At 37.5% G+C, this 23,373-nt stretch overlaps 1 protein-coding gene across 1 annotated transcript in view; it reads left to right on the top strand.

The window, feature by feature from the left end:
- HGF (hepatocyte growth factor) overlaps positions 1–23,373 on the top strand; it is a 55,898-nt gene that overhangs the window by 13,419 nt on the left and 19,106 nt on the right. The window contains exons 3-7 of the mRNA XM_026068893.1: positions 4,001–4,113; positions 4,682–4,796; positions 9,352–9,494; positions 10,854–10,974; positions 15,956–16,074. Of these exons, the coding sequence (XP_025924678.1) occupies positions 4,001–4,113; positions 4,682–4,796; positions 9,352–9,494; positions 10,854–10,974; positions 15,956–16,074 (611 nt within the window). The remainder of the gene's footprint in view (positions 1–4,000; positions 4,114–4,681; positions 4,797–9,351; positions 9,495–10,853; positions 10,975–15,955; positions 16,075–23,373) is intronic.

The raw sequence follows: 23,373 nt of genomic DNA, 5'->3' as shown, positions 1-23,373 counted from the left end.
GATCAAATGTGATAACAAAACTCTTCCTAGGCACAGAAGATCCTCCAGTGTAATTTGATCCTTCTTTAAGCCTTTAACTCCAGTGTTGCAAGATCTAATTTGTATCATTTTGTACCTTGACTATATATTTACATGTGTAAATAATAAGTGAAGTTTACTTATTACTGTTAGAAAATATTTTCCAGGCACTAATATTTTTCACGTGGCAACTGAGTAGGGGCCGACTCCTCTTCCTACTGGCAGAACTTCCACTGATGTCATTGCCGACGGGATCAGGTTGTTCTCAATGCAGCAAGAGATCCTTGAGCTCTGATGGTCGGCAGTGAGGAGTATTATTAAATGAGGTTTCACAGGATAAAAAGAAAAATTCTGAATGTTGCCAAGCATATGACAATTCTAAATTCCAACATCTGCTTAGGAAAATTGTTTCAAGCCTCTTCTAGTTGTAGCTGCTCTGGCTGGTATGTTATATGTTCTGCAAATAAAAAGTAGGTTAATATGTTTGTTGATTTCTCTCTACCTGAATAATAATCTAGAACCTCTTTTTTGGGGGGGGGGAGGGTTATTTTCTCATTTGTGAAGGATTTTTCCATTGAGACGGTAATTGTTCATTAAGGGGCAAACTTCCTCCTCCATAATCAGTCAATAAAAAAATATAGAGGAGCCATAAAGGAATCTGAGAACAGATTTTGGAAGAATCTTACTCACAGACAGCAGTAGGTCTTGTAGCTATTTTGCATTGGAGACGGAAAAGAATTGCGAGTCTGACTGCTCATACTCTGAATTTTCGATTTCTCCCTACACTTTTTCAAAAGGAAAAGCTAGCAGGAGAAATGTAGGGGATTCATTCTTGCCTGAGCTGTCACTATGCAGCAGAACAGGAGAGATTCTCTGTATCTGGGAGCAGTCTCGTGGTTGACCTTTGGCCCCAAATGAGTCCTCTTATAATGTGTATAGTTCTTTGATGCTACAGTAAACACATATTTGATGTGTTCCCTTTTAAAGGAATCAGTGATCACTAATGTTTCCCATTTACTGTTTGGATCCCCAGTCTTTAACTTCATACCAGTATATGATTGCTGCAAGGTGAAACTTTTTGCCACCATAGATTAAAACCAATTAATTTAGTGTTTGCTGTGGGTGCGAGCTAAAATAAGAATAGAAGTGACATAAAATGACATTTTAAATACTTGAAATATGATTGGATTTTATCTTCATTTATGGAAATTTTCATGGCTTGATTGTGACACCCCATACTCATGCAGTATTTCTCTACCACTTGCATTATAGCACTGGTGTTTTCTTTCATTTTCTGGATTCAAACTCAGTTTGTTTAAGTATTACTATCAAATAAAAGAGAAATATATTGTAACACAGTTATGACAGTAGCAATGGGAGCAGCAACAGCTAGGTCTGTGCCCTACGAGCCACCCAAGCAAGAAGAGGGTTGAGCCTTGCCCAGTCTCTTTCTTTGCCAGAAAGTAGCAAAGTAGCAGATCTCAGGAATTAGAGACCTATACAGGATTAGTCACCCCTTATCTTCTGGAAAAAAGGAGTAAGACAACATTTGATTTATGTATCTTTTTTTTTTTCCTCATGCTTGAATATAAGTTATGAATGTGGATTATATTTTGTAATCATTAATCCTTGCTATTTTTAAGATATGCCATTTCTCAGAGCTGGCCTTTCTTCTTTTCCCTTATTATCACTTTTGCACACATCTTGTTCATCTCAAATATGTGTTACAAGATTCTTATCTAGACCTGTTTCTCCTTCATAACATTATTCCTAAAATCTCCCCATCAAAATCTCCCTTAGATTAATTTACTGTGTCTTTTTGACTTCGTGACTACCTGTGCATCATTTTCTGCCTTCCTGATCAGCTTTATTAACTCGCTGCCAAGCTATTCCTATTCCTTCCTTTCAGCACAGTCCATAATTCCCAATGTTTTCCCTCGGTTATCCTTAGAGCTTTTCCCTACATTTCTCATGGATGAGAAAAATTCCACAAAAAAGAACATATTACTGTTTTAATGGCTATCCAGATGACTGCTGCAGAATGTCACTTCCTTACCTACAAAGTTCTGCCTGTCTTATTCTCTGTTATTTTCTTGCTCTTTGGAATGCCTTTTACTTTATATTTGTGCAGAATGGGATTCCAGTATACACCATGGGATTCCAGTATCAGATCAGAAACTCTACCGACTATCTCAGTACAAATAGCAACAACAAAAAATGTTGTGATCGGCAGTATCAGTAGAAAAAAGTCCAAGAATTTGCTTAAATATGTTGACTTTGGAAGTGTAAAAACCCTCTGGATTTGGGTCCAAGAAAAGATTGTTAGAAACTTTTATGTGGAGAAGTGGCTGAAGCCAAACTGGAAGGAAACCAAGAGGCAACTGAAAGGCAAAAAACTAAAAGAAATGTTTGTAAACAGTGTATTCTGCATTCCCACTTTAGGAGGAGGAAGGGAAAGGAGAATGTAATTGGAAAGACAGGAAAGGTCAAGGATATTTTTGTGAAGCTGGAGTTGGAGAGACTTGGATACGCTCACATTTTGAGAACTAGCCAGCGAAGAACAGAAGGCTGAACAAAGGCAGAAGGATGAAGGTTAGCAGGTTGGAAACATTTGGAGTCAACAGAGTAGAGAGAGCAGTTGGATGAAAAATCTGTTTGGTGATGGAAAAGATAATGAAGAGGATGTTTGAAAGAGAGACAAGTGGGGAGGTTGGATAGGATCTTGTAATATTTTTAATTGAAGACAGCAAGATCTTACACAGAAAAACTTGCGTGGTTAGAGGAGTATTAAATGGAAACCAAGGAGCTTTGTTTTGGAGATGCAGAGTTGTTTAGCTAGTAATATGGCAGTGCCAAAATATGGATATAGTGTAGAAAACCCGTGTGTTCTTTGAATATTATCAAGCAGTGTTAAAATGCCTTCATAGGCTAGAACAAAACAGCTGAGAACATTTGGGATGACTGATGGCTGACAGTGAGAAGGACAGACTAAAGGTGATAGTTTCATGTGGGTAATGTATTATTTGATTCTCCTGGAAACTTAGGTGAAAAATTAATTTTAAGTAGTTTATTATTTTGCCTTTTTTCTTACAGGAATAACTGCCTCCCCTCCCCACCCCTCCACCCCTAGTCCACTGGATTTCGCAGTCCGGCAAAACATTTGGTGTGGATAAATGTATTTTATTTAAATCTGCGTTTTTTAAAATACTTTAAAATATTTTACCTACATTTAAGGATAATCCTTTCAAAATGTTGCTGGGACAAAAAAGTCTATACATTTCATCTAAAATACTGAAAGAAAATATTTTTACTTTTCTGATTTCTGTTTACCTTTCTCCCACCCTCTCCCCCCACAAAAGTCACTGGATTCAGCACACATTGTACTCCATCCTTGAAAGCAGTTAAAAATGAGAGAGAAAAGAAAACAAAAGCACAGCAAGGACAAGCTGTAGGTACACTATCACAGTTTAGACTATTTGTAAAAATAAAAATAGTCTTGCTTTCAAATAGCTGTGTTGTTCTAGGCAAGACACAGACTCCTTGTGCTTCAATTTTCTTCTAGCCATCAATGTGAGATACTTAACTATTTCACAGGAAAGCAAAGCAGCACAGCAAAGAAGATGCTTTCGAGTCTTCTTCTTCTTCTTTTTTTTCATTTTTCCCTGAAAACAGCTCAACTGGGGATGAAATGCTGTCTCAATCACATTTATCTCACTTTTAAAATAGAGATATTTAATGACAAGGGAACTCTTAGATTAGTGTGAACAACCAAACTGGTATTTAATGTAATGGCCACATCAATTTAATTTCTTTGTTTCTTTGTTCTTGCCAGCACAGTTGTGGGTTTAAATACTAATTTAGGCTGTTTCTGTGACTTTCCCAGTAAAAATAAATCTGATGTCATTGCATGCTCCTTGGCAAGCCATGTGTCATTATTATAAACCACACGGAGATTTTTTTCTCATCCAGATTTTCTTTGCAGGGCTTTTGCTTATGACAGAGTTGCAAAACGATGCCATTGGTTATCCTTCACCAGCTTGACAAATGGTGTGAGAAAGAAGCAAGACCATGCGTTTGATCTGTATGAAAAGAAGGGTAACTGATTTATTTACTGATTTTGTTTTTCCAGCCATGGAGGGAAAAATAGCTGAGGTCAGTCAATAGGATGTTTGATACACTCCAAAGGCTGTGTCTTACAATTCTGTTTACAAATATCTTTTATCTTTGCTGTCATATGAGCACAATGTTGGTCTATATTTAGTTTGCCTCAGTTTTTCAACCTATATATCTGCCTCTCATCACTTGTACTAGTCTGAATTGCTACTTCAGTATACTGATTAAAAGCTCAATCATATGAATTATTGGTATTGACTTAATATTGTTTTTAATTACCTCACTAATGTGTGTAGGAGTTAAGTTCTTAATCATGGACTTTTAGTAGCATTTTCAGTAGCTTTTTAGGTCAAGTTACTGATTAATGTTTTTTTAAAAAAGGAAACAAGAATGCACATGGAAAATGAAACAATATTTTGAATCATGATATCTATAAAGACTATCAGAAGTATTTTTTATTATTATTATTATTTAAAAACTGTGGATGAGCTAGACAAATTGAGAAAACATTTAGCCAAACTCCTAATTTTTGCCCCTTTTCTTTCAATAGACTATGTCAGGAATTGTATCATCGGAAAAGGCGCGAACTACAAAGGGACGATATCTGTTACCAAAAGCGGGATCCAGTGCCAGGCCTGGAATTCCATGATCCCCCACGAGCACAGGTAAGCGTTCAGCAGCAGAGACAACCATAACTGGTGCTGCCAGAGCTCTCACAGAGTACAGTTTGACTTACTAGCAGACAAAGAGTTTATGAGAAAACTGACCTTGACCAACCAAATCTCTTAGGTGTATGTTTGCCTTTCCCCAAGAGCTGCCATTCTCCAGATCCTAGAAAATCCTTACCTTCTCAAGCTTTCTCCAAAGAGGTCTCTCTTAATGCCAGCATGCATGTCTGGACCCCTTCCTCTTCTTTTTCTCCTTTTTTTTTCCCCCCACTTTTTTTTCTTTTTTTCTCTTTATATCCTTTTGATCTCTCAGCTCCTGGCAGTAGCAAAACAGTTGTGTTACTTCAGCTTGGGGTCTGGAAAGTTATCGCTGTTTCCTAATTGACTCCCAGGAAATATGTCTTTTTTAAAAATGCAGTATAGGAAGCTAGGGATATTGGTTCACCTATTTGATTCATATATGATTTTTGTTGCTATACTTTGCATAGGTACTATTCATTTGCTATTATTTATGGCATATTTCAAACTTTATAAAGCACTTTGAATAAGTGGCAAGTACAAAGAAAGGACTAAGCAGATGAATGAAATCCTTTCCTTCAGATCATGCAAGCAATAACTCAAGGGAGATGGAGCAGGTGTGGGACTTCACTTTTGAGTTTAAGGCCTGATAGAGAGGAACTGAGACCATATCTTCACTGAGGACAGGGTCCAGAGTAGCCTCACGAGTCCTCTCACCCCCAAGCCTCCCATCCGCGCTGCTGACTTTCACTCTTGACTCACAGCATCAACACTTGGTTAGGAAGAGCCAGGCTGGAGATCGCTAGTGAGGAACTGGGCTATACACTGCTCAGGCTTGTCCAGACCAAATCTATCCAGAGTGCAAAATAAGAGCTTGGAACAACATTAAAAGGGCAAAGGATACTTTGGTTCTCTCTTTGTACAATGTGGTACAGAGCTGAGCCTCAGGCAGCCCAAAATGTGGGCTTGATGGCTCATAATATACATGGTAGTGAGTCTGATTTTCAGAGTGGGACCAGAGCTGTGCTTAATTGTGAACATATGCTAAATGTCATCAGCTCACCCTGCAATGGCCTCCTGAGTCTCTGCACCTTGAAGTATTATACAATTCTCGTCTTTTATAAGTGAAAGAATTCTCAGTAACTACTGCCTAACCAGGAATGCGCATCTGATTTTATATGATATATATGTGTTTTTATATAATAAGAGAAAGATGTGTATGAGTATATATTATGTATCACTATATTGAATTTTTAATATATAACATACACAGCTTTATCTAATAAATTTGGACAGCCACTCTTCTACGATGCATTTTATGAGAATGACTTTTCTCCTGCCTTGCACAATAAGTTTAATTTTTGAAAGGTCACTGGATAAATGAGGTGGCTGCATGCTAATTTTGTTTTTCAACATCAGAAAATACGATTTCATCATCAGAGACATGAGGGAAATGGGAAGAAGCAAACAGTAGTGGTGTGTTTGGAACTTATTAGAATGAAAGGCTTAGATTTTTCGGTCAGTTTTTCTCAACATCTGATTATCACAAAATGCCATTTGGAAAATAAACTCCTTTTGCATATTCAAGGAAGAAATGTACTTTACTTATTTTTCACAATCTTGCAAGCAAAATTAGAAATAACTTCAGACTTTAAATTTCTCTTAAGATTTAGCAACTTATGTTTTTTAATTAATTAGTATTCCAGTGGAACCAGAAGATTCCCATTTGAACTTGGGATTCCATTCTTTAGTCTCCATCCTAGTAGAGATTGCAAGATACATTTTTGTGCTCTTCAGAGTTTATTATCTAGAAGGCTAAGGCCAATATAAAAAGTGTCAAAGAAAGAGGCTCAAAGAGTAGAACGATACCCTGCAAACTTTTTTCAAGTTTCACAGTGACTTTTGCTGTGGTTGAATCTGCTTTTGCCATTACTCTTACTGGCATGAATTTCTGGCTTTCTTCTTCTTTCCTGAGCTAATATAGTTGAGCTAAACTAGTATACTTTCTTAGGAGTGGCTCTTTTCTACATTTCTGGGTGTGTCTTTTCTACGTCTCATCTTTTCCTCACCCAAGAATGTTGCTTCAGTACCTGTTGAAGCCATTTATATATCTGATCTATCTTGAGTCTCTCATGCTTTTAATTAAGAAAGACTTCTTACGTTTTTAATGGTCTGACAGCATATCTAAGGTACTTTGTGATCACTTTTTCCTATATTTTCTGATGATCATCATATCTGAGCAGAAAGATTTTCCAGCAGGAAAATAAAATTTTCTAACATTCAGTGAGATACCACATTAACACGTACACAAGTTGTAATGCCCCATCAGAAAAGTTTGCCCAGCTGCCTTTAGCTAAAATATTTTGAGAGATTTATATTTTAAGACTATAAAGGAAAAACAGAAGCAACAATTTCATGGGCAATAGTAATGACAGAAAATTTATTCTCTTCGAGGACCAAAAATAAGAAAAATCACTTTTAAGTACTGCTTCCACAGTGCCTTGACTAAAACCACAATGTGATTAACAGAGGTATTTTCCACTTCAGTTAGTTCAAAGATTTCATTAACTAGAATAAAACATGATCAAAATGTCACATGTAGGAGTTTTCTGTTGTTTTTTTTTATTCATTCATAACATAGAATTTGCCAAGGAGAGCAGGAACCATACATGTCTCTTGTGATTTTGTATATAAATTATATCAGTGCTTGTGTATAAAGACTGTTCCAAGTGCTTAGTTCAGTTTCCTGAGCTAAAAATGTATACATTCTTCTAAAGCAAGTTAGGTGAAATTTTATACCTTTTACTTTACCAAAATATAGATGTGTTTGAATTCCTTTGATGATCAAAAAAAAAGAAAAGAAACCCAGAATAAATTAATGGGCTTTTCAGGATAAAAATTCTGCTTTATTTGTGATATTTCAGTCAGAATTTAAACATATTGAAGAAAAAACTGGAACAATTTTTTAAAAGCTTAAAAAGGAAATTAATTTATTAAGCTGAATTGCAAGTTTTGCATGATCCTTATGTGTTTCCCCCAACTTTTCAATTAGCCCCTCGCCCCCAAAAGTTCTTCATGGAACTGAGCACAGTGCTAAATTTAGTGTGTTTTTTCACTGTAGAGACTTAGTTTAAGCACCACTGCAATGAAACCGCTGTGGATGTGACACTGGGTATGTCTGCAATATGCAGACTGTGGCGATGAGCTCTTGCAGCAAGGGAAAAGTGAGCCAGCTCTGGGATCGGGCTCCTTCGTAGGGAGTTAGCTATTCTGCAGTTCAAGGGGGAAAATAGCTATTACTATTTTTATGTATAAAAACACATGCATACATACAGCTGTCTATATATATGTATATCTGTGTGTGTATATGTGTGGGGGGGTGTCATTAGAGGTAAGAACATAATTTTATAGACAGAATACATAAAGAGACAAAACCTTGTCCCTGGAGTGTTCATATTTGACGAACTGGCCATAGGCAGCAAAATATCATAGTGAAAATGCATTATAGGCCAAAAATAACATATCAGCAAGCATTTCTATTCAATCCCTAAAGAAAAACAGGTGCTCTAGCTTGGGCCTGAGAACCCCAAATCCAAGGGGAAAATGCTAAGGGATATTGTTATTTGGTAGCCCCTTACACCAAAAGCAAGAGATCTTTGTTTAGATACATAAAATGTAATGAAATGATGAATTGAGTTTAGTCAGCAAGGTTGCTATTAAATGACCTAATTTGTTTGATAGCAGTGATGAGTGCGGACCCTCAGGGTGACAACAGCGGGGCTTGTGGTGGAACATGAATCCAGGCAGCGAAAGCGGGATCTGGGGCAATTCTTATGCTGAAATGCAAAACAGTGTATGGTTTCCAGCAGTGCCAGGCAGCTCGGTCGCGCTCTCCCGTGACGCTACGGGCTCTCATGTGCGTGCATGGTGTTGGGCTGGCTGTGCCCACGGAAGCCCCTGCATGCCGCTAAACCCTTCCTTGCCCCCTCAGAGAGCCGGTGGCTGGGAGTGATGAGTGTGTCCCCACGCTCAGCACTGGCCGCTCTCTGCTCAGGGACGGGGAAGGGGCTTTTCTGCCATATGCAATAGATGCACAGCAATATGTGCATCCCGCTATATGTGGCCGGGCTGCATACGAAAAACCAGGCTGAGACGTCTGTGCGCATTTCCCAGTGCCGTGCGAGCAGTTGCATGCTGGTGAAGGAGAGCAGCGAGGGCTGGCAGGGAGTGTGCTCCTGCCTCCGGCCCCGTAGATGATCGCTGGCTCTCAAGTGCCCAAGGGATGGGAGTAAAACTTGCTAGAGCAAGCTACGGGCCAGATGAATTGTCGCAGGCTTTGGCCATTGATTGAGTAATCCCGACTGAAGATGTGTATTTGTGTATGAACAGATATTTGGGTGTGTGCTTTTGTGTAGGCAGGGTGGAGGGAGAAGCAAGCAGAAACGTGATTGCTTTTAACTGTTTATGAAAATAGTATGATTAACGCTGAAGTTTGCATGCTCTTATACTGTAATGATTGTCATTTTAAAACTAGCTTTTTGCCTTCGAGCTATCGGGGTAAAGACCTGAGGGAAAACTACTGTCGAAACCCCCGAGGGGAAGAGGGAGGGCCGTGGTGTTTCACCACCAGCCCAGAGATGCGCCACGAAGTCTGCGACATCCCCCTCTGTTCAGAAGGTAACATGGCCTGGCTCGCACTGTAAACTTATGTTTTCTGTATCAAAAGCAGGGACAAGAAACTTTTATTAGTTTTAGTGACACTCACACATGGACTTTGAAGCAAAGAATAGGTGATTTCCCAGCAAGAATGACTCTTTTAGCAAGAAAAGCAAAGTTGTTAGAGAAAGAGAAATCTTTTTATATATTTTAATACATCTGGAAAACTTGAAAAAACTTTCAGGCCCATCAACTTTCAGATCACAGAGAAACTGGAACAATGAAGCTGTGCTGATCACACAAACGAGACCCGTTTCTTCACTGTGTAGTCTATAGTGAATTCATTAACCACTTCCGCATTGCTACTTGATAAAATCTTCTAGTGTTGTGCCATGGTAAAATCAACTTTTCTGCATTATCATGAAAATATTGATACTGAATTAGAGGACAAGTGCTCATACTAAACACGTGCTTTGTCTTTCAAATGGATACTTTAAATAAGCAAATGTTTTTACAAATCCAGTCCCATCCTACTTACAAGTTGCAGAAGCTGAACAATGGCATTTAATGTGCACCATCATGTTTGTTGACTTTTATTTCCTGTTAACCTCAAAACTAAGCTTTTATATCTTGCTAATCAGCCTATTCAGTTCCAGTCAATCAACTCTTTCAAATTCTCAGGATCGGAGACCTTTGATTTTCTAGCTAATGTGTTGTGTGTAATAGCTGTGCAGTGGTGGGAAAAGAAAAGGGAATGGAAGGAGGGAGGAAAATAAAGATTTACAGGGAGCTGGAAAATCTATTAAGAGATAACATTTAAAGATCAATTTAACTGAGCTTCAAATGGGATGAAACCTGAAGTACACTGCGGGATCAAGACTTTGGTAGTGGATGGTTTGACTGAAGATTGTGTTTTGTAATTGCATAAGTTAGAATTTTCTAAGTGATATATAATTACAATTAGTTTAATTGGGGGAAGGCACTTGAGAAATTTGTCTACAGCTAATTATAGCGTATTTATTTCATATTTTAAGACCTCTCATCCTAAATTATGTAGCACATTTTGCACAACAGTGATTTCTAATCACTTCAGTAGCTTTTGCCCACCATTCCCTTTCTCAAACCAAGGCTGAAAATGTATCGTAGTTTAAGCTGCCAAGAATTAGTTTCAAAAACAAACAGCATCATATGTAGCTGAAAGTGCTGGGAACTTAAAGAGACAGACTGTACTTCCTTAAATTTGTGATGCAACCATTATTCTGGACTTAAACTTTTACTTTACAATTCTCTAGGTTGCTTTCAATTTATAACATGAGCTTCTTTTATGCTGGGAATCACCAGCCTTATAAATGACTAATACTTCCCCCCCCCCCCCCCCAGTTGAATGCATGACCTGTAACGGAGAAAGTTACAGAGGACCAATGGACCACACTGAGTCGGGCAAGGAGTGTCAGCGCTGGGATCTTCAGAGGCCACACAAGCACAAATTTCGTCCGGAGAGGTAACCCCCTCCTCACTGCCAAACCAATCCACACAGTTATCATTTGAAAATTACACATATGCTGGAACCAGCTGGGCTAAATGAACATTAGCTCAACCAAAATTAATGGAGTTTACCAATTTTTGTTGTCTGAGGATCTGGCCCCTGGTGGGTGCAGGCTGGCTACAGCCATGATGCAGATGTGGGACAGGGGCTGGGGACTGTTCTGTACAGCTGTGGCTACATCCCATGGCTCTGGTGTATCATGAAGTACATGTGCTTCATTAGTTGATCAAAATTTCCTCTCTAGCACCATCACCTCTGGACATTTCTCTGTATGTTATTATACAGCTTCAGTCAGCTTAAAATACCTTAATATAATGATAAAGTAAATAGTAATTAAAAGTTGCCTGTTTGACATTAACATGTTCTTAACAAATTCAGTGAGATTAAACTTGCAACATTAACAAGTCAGAGTATGTTCATTTCTGAAAGAGGGAATAGCTTTAAAGCTGTAGCTGGTCTTCTGTTGCAAACATGTTTAAGTATCCAGTCTGTTTGCCCAAAATGTTAAACATATCGTTGCTTTTTTTTTTTTTCCCCAGACTGGAAAAACAATTCATAATTAAGTTTAGCATTTTATAGACATGGATTTAGGGCTTAGTCTTTTTTTTTTTCTTTTTTCTTTTTAATTTAGACATAGGTGTATAATGCCAGAAGATGAGTCAGAAATAGCAAATTGCAGTCCAGTTAGGATTTGCCCTGGAGGGTAGAATTCATCCAACTACAAAGGGTCATCTATAACACTCCCTTCTGGAAGGATTCTGTGTGTGGGTTTAGGCCACACAGGAGTGCCTTTTTGTCTCTCTTAAACCGGACTAAGGTTTCATTTCGGTTTTAGTTCTGTATTTTGGATTAGCTCCATTTATGAAATTGATTGAATACAGTTAAGCTGCCTCAGAGAAAGACTGCAAGAATCAGTAATCTCAGAATGTTTAAGACCTTTCCCTGAAAGTACATTCATAAATTTTGAAGTACTCCAGTAAAATCCTAATTTTTATACTCAGAAGTATGGTATTTGTAGATTTTAGAAAATTTGATTATTAAGCAAAATATTAAGGATCTGTAATTCTGGAGTTTATGTGATATCTTTCTCCTTTTTGACTCATATGATCTGCTCCATGAAGAATAGCAGGCTCTCCCATAGTTCTGCTACAATAAATACTTCCTACTAGCAGACTGAGACTGAAGACAATCCGTTTCTGAGTTTTGCCATGGACTTGCTGTGCAGTCTAGAATAACTCACAAAAAGAATTTTGTTCCTTAGCAATTAAACATTTATAGAGCTTTTGAGTACAATCAGTAATCATTTTACTGTCATTAGGAAAATTCTTTTTTTCTTTTAATTTTGTTTTGTTCACAAAATGACTTTCAGGACTAGCTGCAGTCTCAGTAATGATCATCTTCTTAAAAGTTTTCCTTCAAAAAATTTCTTCTTGAGAATTTTCAAACTTAAAAAAAATGCTTGTTATTAAAAAACAACCCATACAGATTATATTGATCTGTGTATGCTTTCATAAATTTAACTGGTGTTGAGGGTATTTCTAATACACTGGTCTTAATTAACTTCATGGAATGGTCACCAAAGGTAGGACAATTATACTTTGATTACATTAGCTCTTATTTTTTACTTTTTTTAATTTTTTTTATATAGTGTTTAAGTTGTAAATAAGAAAGGAGGTCTGGAACAAATGATCCATTAAAGTAAAGCAGTCTCCAGGGAGGCTTATAAATATGGGCTCACTATATTATCAAGTGGTAACGTGAATTGCTTGGAAACCAGGAAGGGCTAGTACAGCTGGGCAGATGTAACCCTATTTGTATTAATGGATTCATTAATTGTTGTGATGGAAGAAGACGTAAAACCACTAATCTTTTCAAAAGCTCCACAATCTACCTGCTGCTGGACAGCAGGGTGTTGGACTAGATGATCTCCAGAGGTCTTTTGCAACCTCAACTGTTCTGTGAATACTTTCAGCCCAGGGTGAATACATCTCCCTTTTCCCTTTTGTCATCTCAGTGAATCATTCCAGATTTCTTCCCTTCAGAGGTCAATTACTGAAGAAAATTGATAATTGCTGTTTACTTAGATGTGACTAGAGCTAGCGGTGGAACCCTCCCAAAACAACAGCTATGATGAATTTTTAGCTATTAGTGGATGCAGAACTGTATTCTGAAGCTCTGATTCCCTAGTGCTCTTCACTGTCAGGATTTTGCCTAGGTGTGGGAAGAAGACCACTGAGGAGAATGGCTTAGAGAGTCATAGAAGGGCATGGAGAAACAGCAGTTCTCTCCTCCTACACTCATATTTTCTACTCAAAATCAAACGCATTGTGGATATAGGCTGTTATTGCTTGGAACAAAACAAGGATGAAATGTAATGCAACAGTTTAATATCTGTAGGTATCTTTTTATTAAAATATGCCTTTTTATATCTCTGGTATAAAAAAAATATTTTATGTAAAATCAGGTTTGCAGTCCTGAATATCTTTTAGAACAAAAAGGAGGGAAAAAAAATATTTGTGAAGTATGAATTTCAAATGCTAAATTTCAGGTTAGTCCCAGCAGAGCTAGAGATCAGTGTCTGTCTCTTTAAAGAGAATAAATGTTATCTCTTTGTCTAACTCTTTTTTTTTTCCTAGAAGCAGAAAAAAAAAAACCTCTTGATTTCGACACCAGATGTATATCTTAATGATTCATTTCAGTTTCTGCAGTGAAGTACAGCTACTGCTGTTTCAAGGAGAGAAAAGAAAGAAAGAAAGAAAGAAAGAAAGAAAGAAAGAAAGAAAAAGAAAGAAAGAAAGAGAAAGAAAGAAAGAAAGAGAAAAAGAAAAAAAGAAAGAAAGAAAGAAATGTATAGAGTTATGAAAGATCTTGGTAACCGAGCACTCTTTATTGGGTTCAAGGACTAGATTTGGGCCTGAGTGTATTGACAGGAAGGAATATTCAGAGCAAATGGACCAGGCTCTCAGAGAGTTCTCCACAGTCTCACTGCTGAGAACAATTTGAAGTCTCATTGTTCATCTTACCCCTAATATTTGTGGATTTAAAAGTGTTAGTTGGCCCTTTTCTATACTGAGGGGCTACTGTTCTGTTTGCATGCATGAGAGGACTCCAGAGGGACTTCTTTCCCTGCCTGAACTTAGAACATTCATATCAATTTTGAACCTTGCGCCACACCAGCTATCCACTAATCTATTTTTCATGCTGAATTGCTTAAAGGGCACATAGATATAACAGGTGATAAAGAGAGTTCATGGATACTACTCCATTCAATGAAGATGGTCAAAGCTTGATCCTCAAAGAATTGTCATGCCTATGCTTAAGTTTCAGCTAATAAATAATAATAAAAATAATAATAAATAAATAATAAATAATAAAATAATTTGGCAGAATGCATACTTACATACAATGCTGAGGATATATCATTCAGTGCTATGCAAGATATTTGCCTTCTAAAAAGTGAATTATTTTCATATCCCATTGATATGGGAGATAAAACCGCACGGACCCAACCATTGAGCTCACCTGGTTACTGGGTAGTGCCATGGCTTCTCCAGTGCTACATGACATGGCACAGGTGCTGCTGACTTCAAAGCCCATCACTGCCAACTTCTGTGCAAAGCCAGCTCATTTTCTGCCCCATTGCTAGTCCACAAAGTGTTTGCTTGTGGAATTCTTGCACACAGTCTGACCCCTTACAGTTTCCCTCTTACCTAGCAGAAAATGGAGTTATAGAAGAACTGGTAACAGAGAAGTGCACTTGCTAGTGCTGCTAGATCTGAAACTATCACATTCTCAACTGCCCTTGAATTCTAATTTTTGTGAGGTTTCTCCTTGGATTTCTTTTGAATTCTACTTTAAAAACTGTAACGCATTTCCTGTCCCTCATATACATGAAGGAGCCTGATTTTTCCCAAGCAATAGGAGATCAAATTCTAAATGTACAATCAGACATTGGGATGAATGTGTGATAGAAAAAGCATCCTAGCAAAAACACATGCTTCTAAATCATATTTTCCTCTGCTTGCAAGAAGCACATCTGCTTGCAGTTGTAAATGTGTTCAGGTTCCCAGGTAGTTAACTTTGTTCTCTTACAAACTTTTCATGATTCCCTCAGGGGCAAATCTATTTTTTTGTTTCTTTTCCAAACATGTTTTGATAGAAATGGAAAACCAAGACAATTTGTATTCATCAGAAGAAAAAAAAAAGTATGCATTTACCTTCTACTTTTCAAGTTTTTAGTTGCTCATATGGCTCATTTAGACAAAAAGAGTATCCTTGTCTTGAACCTCTGCCTGACTGCCTGGTAATGGCAGTAGGAAGGTGGAAACAATTAAATGGCACAATAGTTTTAAACCTTGCTGAGATGAAGGGAGACGGAAGTTCTTTTTTCTCCCCCCCTCCCCCCCAATGCTGGAAATGAGGGCACGACCTAGAATGAGTTCTATTATGAAAATGGAGCTATCATTAGTAACAAAGCTATTCAAAACAGCTTCCAGTTTGAACCCAGGGCTGTTGCACTAAAGAACCTGTTTTCTTAATGAGTCCAGCTGCCTGGCAGTGTTTATATAATGCACACTTAATTGGGCTGTTTGAAAAAAATGAGTGGCTTTAGAGTCTGGCCATCAGTTGACAGACACGAGAGCAAGAGTTTAGCAATTAGCAGAGTTACCCCATCCGGTGGCCTGTGCATTAACACAGCAGGGGATCCCCTCTGTGGAGGCCTGATTCTGCTGCATGCTTGCAAGGAGATTTTATGTTAGTAACTTTCTAATAGCATTAAAACTTGTCTGAGTCCAGCTCTTGGGATCAGACCACAGGTCAAGAGGAGCTGGTTCTCATTTGCCTCTGCTGAAGACTGTCCTTTGCATACCTTGTACATGCCTGTGTAGTATTGCCAGGAAGACTTGCTTGACACGTTTCTTGCTGTGGTTTGCAGATATCCTGACAAGGGCTTTGATGATAATTACTGCCGCAATCCTGATGGCAAGCTGAGACCATGGTGCTACACTCTTGACCCTAACACTCCCTGGGAGTTCTGTGCAATTAAAATGTGTGGTGAGTTCAAGCAAAATTTATTACTTCCTTTTCCTTTCCAAAATGTGGACACAAGCAATTAATTTATTTCATACCACAACTGCAAGATGGTGGCTTTTGTTGTCTCCATTGAACTGTTCCCATGTCAACCCCCAGATGGGGAATTGTATCCAAGTGGTATCAGGGTATACAGATATTGGACATCCACTCTGGACACAGCTGTAGGTCAGATTTTTTAGAGTATTTACCATTTCATGGCATGTTTTATATTCAAAGCTCAGCAGGCACTAGGAGCAGGAGCTAACTGCAGTTGTAGCTCTGAATGCTCTCTTGTCCTGAAAACTAGGTTTCTTAACAATAAAGGGAGAGTGAGGAAGGAAAAAATATTGAACATCTTTTGAAAACTTGGGAGAATTAGTTCTTCTGCTGTTTCATGGGAACACAGTGGCAGAGGCAGATGGTAGTATTCAGTTTTGCAGGAAAATGTATTAATGAGGAAACCAAGATTTGCATCCTTGAAATTCCTCGCCCCATTTGCAGCTAGTAACCTGTGTAACAAATGAGATGTGGGATCCACAGGTGATTGTCTCCTCTGCTATCTCCTTCCCTTCTCACTGACAGATTTGGAGCTTTGTGGATTCTGTGCGCTTAATGAGCTGCAATCCTGTGAAAGGACCAATATGTAAACACAAAATTAAAGGCTGTCTTCTTCTAATACCTCGTGAGTTTTCCTCATTTGCTGAACTCAAAACATTTTGTTAAAAACATTCCTGGGATCAAACACAATTTCTGAACACAAGGTTTTGACAGAACCCCTGCAGTAGGAGTCTGTCTGCTCCTCGTGCCCCAGCCCTGTGGCAGAGCTGAGAGGCAAGAAAAGGTATTTTTGGATTTGTCATGAAGTAGAGGCAAGAGGAACCTTCTGAAACTGCTCCATGAAACTCAGAATTTGCTATTAGCTGATGAGGCCGTGAAAAAGTCAACTGCTCTTAGATCAGCAAAATTTGGGAAACTACAAATTTCTTTGTTGTTCTCCAATTTTGACTGAAATTACGTGCTTAAAAAAAAAAAGAAATTAAACATTCTGTTTTCCATCTAGATCAAAGTGTGACTTCAGTAGGCTTATGCCATTGTTAAATTCATTTGGCTCTCCTAGGAGGAGAATAGAGAAAGGGAATAGATTTATTGAAAAGAATCTTTTTTTAAGTTCATCTGGAAGTTAATTTACATGCGAATTCAAAAAAGAAAAAGAAATGGAAAAAGAAAGATAAGAGAAAGAAGTTGATTTTAATGAGTTTTCTTAAATTTTCAGAGTTTTCTTTTTTGTGTTGGTTATCTGTTTTTTTGGTTAGTTGGTTGGTTGACTGGTTTGTTTGAACCAAGATAAACCATTATTAGGGTGGTTCAAATCTAGTGAAAATAGAGACAGTTGTGGATCTTATGAAAAGTATGCTTCCATTAAGTAACTCAGTAATTTTCCTATAATGCTTGGAGATATACATATATATATATAGGAAGGAGAGAAGAGGGAATGGCTCCAACATGAACCATTATATACAAGCAAGTGGGCTACCTAGAGGGGTAAGAATGGGATTCTTCATCTTCACTTTGGGATTCTTATCAAACCAAAACACACAGTGTTTTCCATTTCTGCTATCAATAGGTCAGAATACTCTCTCCTTTCTTATGCTTGGTTTAGGTCACTATAATGTCTTGAGGTGTCTGTCACCTCCTATTGGGTAGTCACTTGCTAGAAATCCAAAGGCTGAGTACAGATATTCTTCATGTACTCCCTGATGGGGAGTAATTGGGCTATCTCTGCACTAACATATTTCATTGTAAATCCAGTGTCAGGTAGTTAAAATTAGCAAAATTATTTCATTGTAAAAAGTTAGGAAAATTTGCCACTTTGGGTAATGTCTGTAATTAGGTCCTGCAGAGACAGAAAACTCTTAACAGGACATTAGTGCTTGCTCTGTGTCAGACACCCATTAGGTCATGCCGTGCTGAAAGTCTTTCCAGTGAACTACAATACTAATTCACATAATCATATCTGGAGTTTTTGGTAATGTGAACATTTAAGTTTAACTTTTCCCCATTAAGAACATAGTCTAGTGCAGTGATATAATTGAATTGTCTTTCAAATCTGTTAATTAATTTGTTAATTTGGGGTTGTTTGTTTTTTTTTTCTTACTAAGCTGTGCTTCCTACATCTCTTTAAACAGTAGATAACACATGAATCATATGTATATATTATAATGGGGTGAAACACATGAATCATATGTATATATTATAATGGGGTGATTCTTTTCCCCTGCTGGAAGTGATTTTATTACTAAAATAAAAATATTCCTCCCTTACAACTGACTGTTTCGCAAATACAACTTTTATAAACCTTTATCCTTTGGCATTTCCTGAGCTGATGTGTCAGTGTTCTGAGGATTCACATCTGGCTTTGTTGGTCACGTAAGCTTATAGTCCATGTAACTCCCAGCATTTACAGCCTGACCTAAGTTTTATAAAATCATTGGCTGGGAGATCTCTTGCAAACTGCTGCAATGTCATGTCTGTCTACATGAGTCACAATTGTATTAGAGTCCTGAAGAAAAAGTAATCCCAATACTGGAATCAGTAAAATTAATAAAGGGAAAAACAAAACAAAACAAAACATGGTAATGGTTTTAATGTTGTGATGAAAGACTTTTTCAGGAAAAAGTTGACAGTATTAAGTGTAAATTCTTTCTTTGCTCTTCAAGCAGAAAGTATGTTTCCCACCTCCTAGTGGGGATCCCAAAGACCGTTCTGGGTTTCTGTGGCTACTCTGTTTTTTGAAGCTGCAACTCTGTGCAAATTCAGTATCATAAAAAGAGAGCATCATGAGTTGTATGTCTTTACAGCTTTGTGGTTTGGATTCTCACATAGGTTTTTAATTCCTACCCTGAGGACTGTTTATATATTTTACAAGAAATATTAATTAGAAAAAGTACTCTGTGAATCTGAAGTCCTTGGATCATGTACAAAAACGTAGGTGTCCTCTCTTCAGGGGACTGACCACAAGGCAACATGCTGTTTGTGGCTTTTGCTACATGTCATGAGTGCCAGTACATTCTATAGCCAAAATGCTGACAACAGCTCATATACAAAATTTTAGGCAAAAAAGTCAGTGGAAGGAAGCATTCAGAAAATAAATATGTTTCTAAGATTGAGGAGACAGGAGGGCATTGTAACTTTACTTCCAAGCACAGAAGGCAGCATAAAACATGGTGGCTTACAGCCAGAGCTGTGAGAAAGAGATGACAGGAGCAATTAGGGATTAGAGATGGCTCAAACTGCAAAAATTGGATCTGGATTAAGACTTCAGGGACCCCAGGACTGGTTTGAAGTTGCTCACATATGTGTCTGTGGTTTTGGCTTGAGATAATTTTTAGTTAGAAGAGAGGATAAAAGGACAACTAAAACAGCAATAGGAAGTGTAGGATGAAATGAAGAAATGGAAGCAGTGATAGCAAACGTGAAAAAGAAAATGACTATTACTTTGGCATGGATGATGATATGGACTGTGGGGAAGATAGGAATGGGGAGCTGATATCTGCTTAGAAAAAAAAGAAAGAAAAAAAAAAGAAAAAAGGATATAGTTAGCAGCAGGACTATGAAAGAGCTGTAGAGGAGAGAGGTGTTGAGGCCCAGAAGGCAGGAAGCTGTCTGTGTCAGCCATTTGAGAGCTGCAGAGCTACATGAGATTATTTTGTCAAGGACAGTGTTTTTTTTGCTGCCTATCTGATTTCCAGCATTCCCAGCTGATTTTACTATGGATTTCCCACTTGCTGTCAGTACTTGTGGGCAGTAGCCGGGGGTGACCAGAGACCTAAAAAGAGCTGAGAGAATCCCTTAAGGGGATTTGATGGGAGAGAGCAAAAGAGGGGGATAAAAAGACAGCAAAACTGAAAATCTGGACATAAAATGAAATGTGGTAGTGCACCTAAAGCGTTTGGGAAGGTGAAGACTATCCGTCTTGTCTTCCCAATATTGCATTACTCAACTTTTAGAAGCAGAGATTTCAACTGCCCATTTGAATATGAAGTTCTGATTTAAGAGTTATTTGTTGAATCAAAGTATGTAAACAAATAAAAGTGTCGTTCAGTTTAATATTTACATAAAATAAAGATGTTTATAGAATGCAGTCAGTGAGAAGAGGCTGATAGTAGTTGATAAAGTGTTACCTGCCATCTCACTTTACAATGAAGCATACCAGAGGTCTAGCAATTGTTGTGTATGTAACTGCATTATTTTAGATTTCCTCATAAAAGATCTTTTTCAGATCCTTTTCCTCATTTCTATCATCATTTTTAAATTGAGATGTAAGAGGTCCACTGAACCTGCAGGTAAGCCTAATGGTAAAAATTTGGATTCAGATCAAGATTTTGAACGGATTAAATCCAAAAATTATTTGGATTTAAAGATTAGTTATACAGATTGGTACAATTTTGAAATCTCTCTCTGTGTTGCAGGACAAATGAGCGGTAGGTGTGCAGGTTTTAGGCCACCCTATGTTCCTCAACATAATCTAGTCACTCTAGTCTCTCACTGGCATTTGAAGGATCGCATGGATCATGTTCAATGTGTAATTTGCTGTTTTTAGAAGAGCTCCTTCATGGGGTTAGGTACCCCTTTTCTTTCAAAATCTACCTTATATGATCGTTCATTAAAAATCAGGGCACATTTTCCTTCATTAACTGACACCCTAGGAAAGAGATGGTATCTATATAAGTAAAAGTAGAATTTTTCTTGGTGAAGTCATTTAGGACCATGTTTTCCATTCTATGTTTTTTTCCAAAAATGTATAGCTAGTATTACCATGAAAGAACATGAATACTCAAGCAAAATCCCTGCCTTCATTTAAGTCAGTAGGAGTTTTGCCATTGACCTAAAAGTGGGGCAGGATTTACTTCTGGGTCATTAAAGTTAAAGATAGAAATAGTACCCTCACTAGTTCCTTCAGCTGTAGAATTCTTCAGGGGAAAAATGACTCAAAGCTCCTGCTGATTCCCTCATGCTGGCATTATTGTGAGAACCAGAACTGAGGAGACTATCTTTAGCATTACACATAATGTTTTTATCTCTTTACTCAAATATCTATGAATGTATTAGCTGCCCCATATTAATAAAGTTGTTTATTTAGAGGTATCATAATATGGAAAGTTTTATGGAAATAGGACACCTTTGCATTGTTGGATTTTGGTTGGGGACCTGATAGTGAATGTGTGAAGGTGTATATTGTTCTAATAGGAAATCCTTAAGCAGCTGTCCAAATTTATTTGAGCAAAGAATAAAGAAAAAAATTACACCAAAGTTCAAAAGTAGCAAAATGCTGATGATAATTGCTAAAATCTTCTGTTAATAATGAAGTTTCATACGTAGGAATAAAAACTGGCATTTAATCAATAAATCATAAATGAACTTTTTGTATAATACTATTTTTGTTTGATCTTGCTTTAGGAGTGGTTTTTTTGCTCAGTTTAGAACTATACAAGCTAAACTTGAGCAAAAAAAGAAACTTCTAATATGGAATCCAAGTGCTGTTAAAGTACATAGTGAGGATTGCTTATTGAACTTCAAATTTGTCTTCTAACTTAATTCATAATGGCTTTTTCATTGAAAGAAGCCCTAAGACTTGCAGCTCATTATTTATATTTTAGGGGAATTGCTAGGATAAGGATAGGAATTCAGCCTTGCTGATATGTATCTTCATCTTGTGTCCACCTTTTAAGAGAACTGGTGTGTGCACTCTCAGGAGCCGAGCTATGGCCCTCCTTCACCAGTGATCTGCATACCTTGTGTTGGTGCTCAGAGTTATTGCACCTTAGAGAGGTAGCTGTGTGGATGACAGGAGTACTGAGTCTCAAGGACGTGACCTGTGAAGTTAACTATTTAAGTTGTAGGGCACTTAAGCCTGGGCACTTCTTTGAATTTGGCAACTGCTCTATGGTTTGCAGTGCTGCACAGCATCTCTTTAATGCCGGATGAGGTCTGCTGTGTGTCCCTTGGTGTATCCAGCCCACCCTTCATGTCACAGAGAGAAAAGGGAGACCATTCCCATAGCACCTGTTCTTGGAAAACATCACCTGAATAAAGGATTTTGGGGCGCTTTATGACCATTTCTGGGTCTTCTCTGAGACTTAACAGCCAGAATGGGAGAGGTTGCTTCGGAGACCACAAGCACTAGGGGTCAGTTAATTCCTGAAACATAATGAGCTAAATGTCAGAAATATTTTTGGGTCTCATTTTCAAGTTTAAAAATGAAAAGTTTGTAGAAAATGCAGGCTGTAGAGCACGAGAAAATTGTGGAGTGTTCTGTGGAACTTTCTGAATTATAGAATTACATTATTAATTCAAATAAAAACTAATATTTTAGTGATCCTTTTCATCACTGAAATGTTATTAGAATAATGGTAACTGAGAGCTGCCACAAAGTAGTAGTAGCTAATCCATCGTGCATTGGGGATTCTGAGACTATTTCATTCTTAGCCATTATAATATAAGGCCTCCTAGCAGTGTCTTGTTTGTGCAAGTAGTCATGCTAAAGTTAAAGTTTAGTTTGTCTGGCTATATGCTTCTTTAAACAGAGCTTTTTGACGTATATAAAAGTGAGATAAATTTGATCTGTAGATAGAGGTCAGTGTCTAGATGCATGATGTTAGGTTTAGGGATGAGCTGTTTATCTGTAGATATTTGACAAGAAGGTACACGCTAAGAAATAACTCTATGGCCTCACTTAAATTAATTGGTATATTAATTATTTCAGGACTGTGATTTTAACAAAATAGTTACATTACTGCAAAAGTGCATAAATGTTTTCAATAGTATAACTGAGTATGGAGTATGTGTATTATACTATTTCATTACAGTTGAAATATTAACTTCTTGTGTATAATTAAACCCTTTATGTAAGGTTTATTGTGTATAAAATAATCTTAGTTCGTATTAAGCTGAATTTTTGTATGTTATTATTATTTAAGGAGACTTTTTGCTACAGTTCTATGGTTAGAACTTATTCCTTATTCAGTTAGGGAATATTATGCAGTCAGGATGCTTTATGTATGATGAAATTTATCATTGTGGGTGACTCATTTTTTCCATATCTGGAAAAAATTCCATATCAAACCATATCTGTTTCATTTTTTAATAAAAGTGATGCATACATTTTTGGAAAAGGTTAATATAATTCACTTGAATGTGGTATTATGATGTTCAGTCTAATGAGCTTAAAAGCTCTCTTAGAATAGATTTCCAGTTTGTTTTCATACATTAGTGATGATGGAA

Source organism: Apteryx rowi, unplaced genomic scaffold (genome assembly GCF_003343035.1).
Source record: "Apteryx rowi isolate R43461 unplaced genomic scaffold, aptRow1 scaffold_282, whole genome shotgun sequence".
NCBI classification, from domain to species: Eukaryota; Metazoa; Chordata; class Aves; order Apterygiformes; family Apterygidae; genus Apteryx; species Apteryx rowi.
The sequence above is the reverse complement of the archived record's forward strand: the minus strand, read 5'-3'. Positions and strand labels throughout refer to the sequence as shown.